Source organism: Nanorana parkeri, unplaced genomic scaffold (assembly GCF_000935625.1).
Source record: "Nanorana parkeri isolate BGI_ZX_2015 unplaced genomic scaffold, ASM93562v1 scaffold3416, whole genome shotgun sequence".
NCBI lineage: Eukaryota > Metazoa > Chordata > Amphibia > Anura > Dicroglossidae > Nanorana > Nanorana parkeri.
Window position 1 is genome coordinate 21727 of NW_017309684.1, and position 1130 is coordinate 22856.

General features: G+C 58.8%; 1 protein-coding gene across 1 annotated transcript in view; it reads left to right on the forward strand.

Moving 5' to 3' along the window:
- The window catches only part of USP10 (ubiquitin specific peptidase 10), a 29207-nt gene that overhangs the window by 16984 nt on the left and 11093 nt on the right, over window positions 1-1130 (forward strand). The window contains 1 exon segment of the mRNA XM_018574956.1: window positions 767-936. Coding sequence (XP_018430458.1) covers window positions 767-936 — 170 coding nt within the window.

The following is a 1130-nucleotide window of genomic DNA, read 5'->3' on the forward strand; positions in this document are numbered from 1 at the left end:
GTGGGGGGGACCCGAGGGTGGGGGGCGGGGGACCCGAAGTGTCCGCTGTTTGTAAAACCGGCCTCGCGTATGGTCGGGTCGGGGCCCGAGTCAGGATGAGAAACAGAAGGAGACTCGGCTGCGGCGATCTGTGCGAGAGCTTCAAATACCCGCACGCAGAGTTATGTCGCGTTGCAACGAATACAATCCTTTGTTAAATCTCCGGCCTGCTGATCTCCTGCAGCATCCTTTCCGCCACTTCCTGTCTACATGACTCCAGGCGTGACTGCGTGGCATTTCTCAGGGCCAGTTTTCTGGTGGTGACAACAGTGTCGGTCTGTGTCGTGTGTTGGAATGGTCGCCGGAAGCCCCTATGGCCGGGTGACCATGCAAGGACACAGCTGGGAGACCAGGGCAGGGCGTTGTCACTAGAACAGGAAGTGCCTGAACAAGGACTTCCCTGAGGGGGTCACCAGGGGTTCGAGCAGCTCCGCAGCATCGTAGATTAAACAGCCGATGTGTGCGTCTCTTTTCCACAAGCTATAAGCAGGGGTAGCAAACCTCCCCCATGGGTGAAACTACAAATCCCATGAGGCATTGCAAGATTCTCACAGCCACAGACATGGCTCCTGGAGAGAGATGCATCATGGGATTTGTAGTTTCACCCATGGGGGAGGTTTGCTCCCCCTGGGTTACAGTGTGTATGACGCCCGGGTGAAGGAGTCTCTGTGCTGCCGCATTGGGAGGTCACTGATTTTGACGTCGCGCTGTCCCCTCTTTCTTCCAGGTCCGTCGTGTACCAGCAGAGCTCCAAGGAGTCGGCCACCCTGCAGCCCTTCTTCACCCTGCAGCTGGACATCCAATCGGAGAAGATCCGCACCGTCCAAGACGCACTGGAAACCCTCGTGGCCCGGGAGTCCGTCCAGGGCTACACCAGCAAAACCAAACAAGAGGTGCGCCCGCCCGCCCGCTCTTATTAACCCCTCTGCTGCCCCAGTCCATGCTAATGTATATGTGAGGGGCAATCGCCTGGCGTGTGTGAGGGGCAATCGCCTGGCGTGTGTGAGGGGCAATCGCCTGGCGTGTGTGAGGGGCAATCGCCTGGCGTGTGTGAGGGGCAATCGCCTGGCGTGTGTGAGGGGCAATCGCCT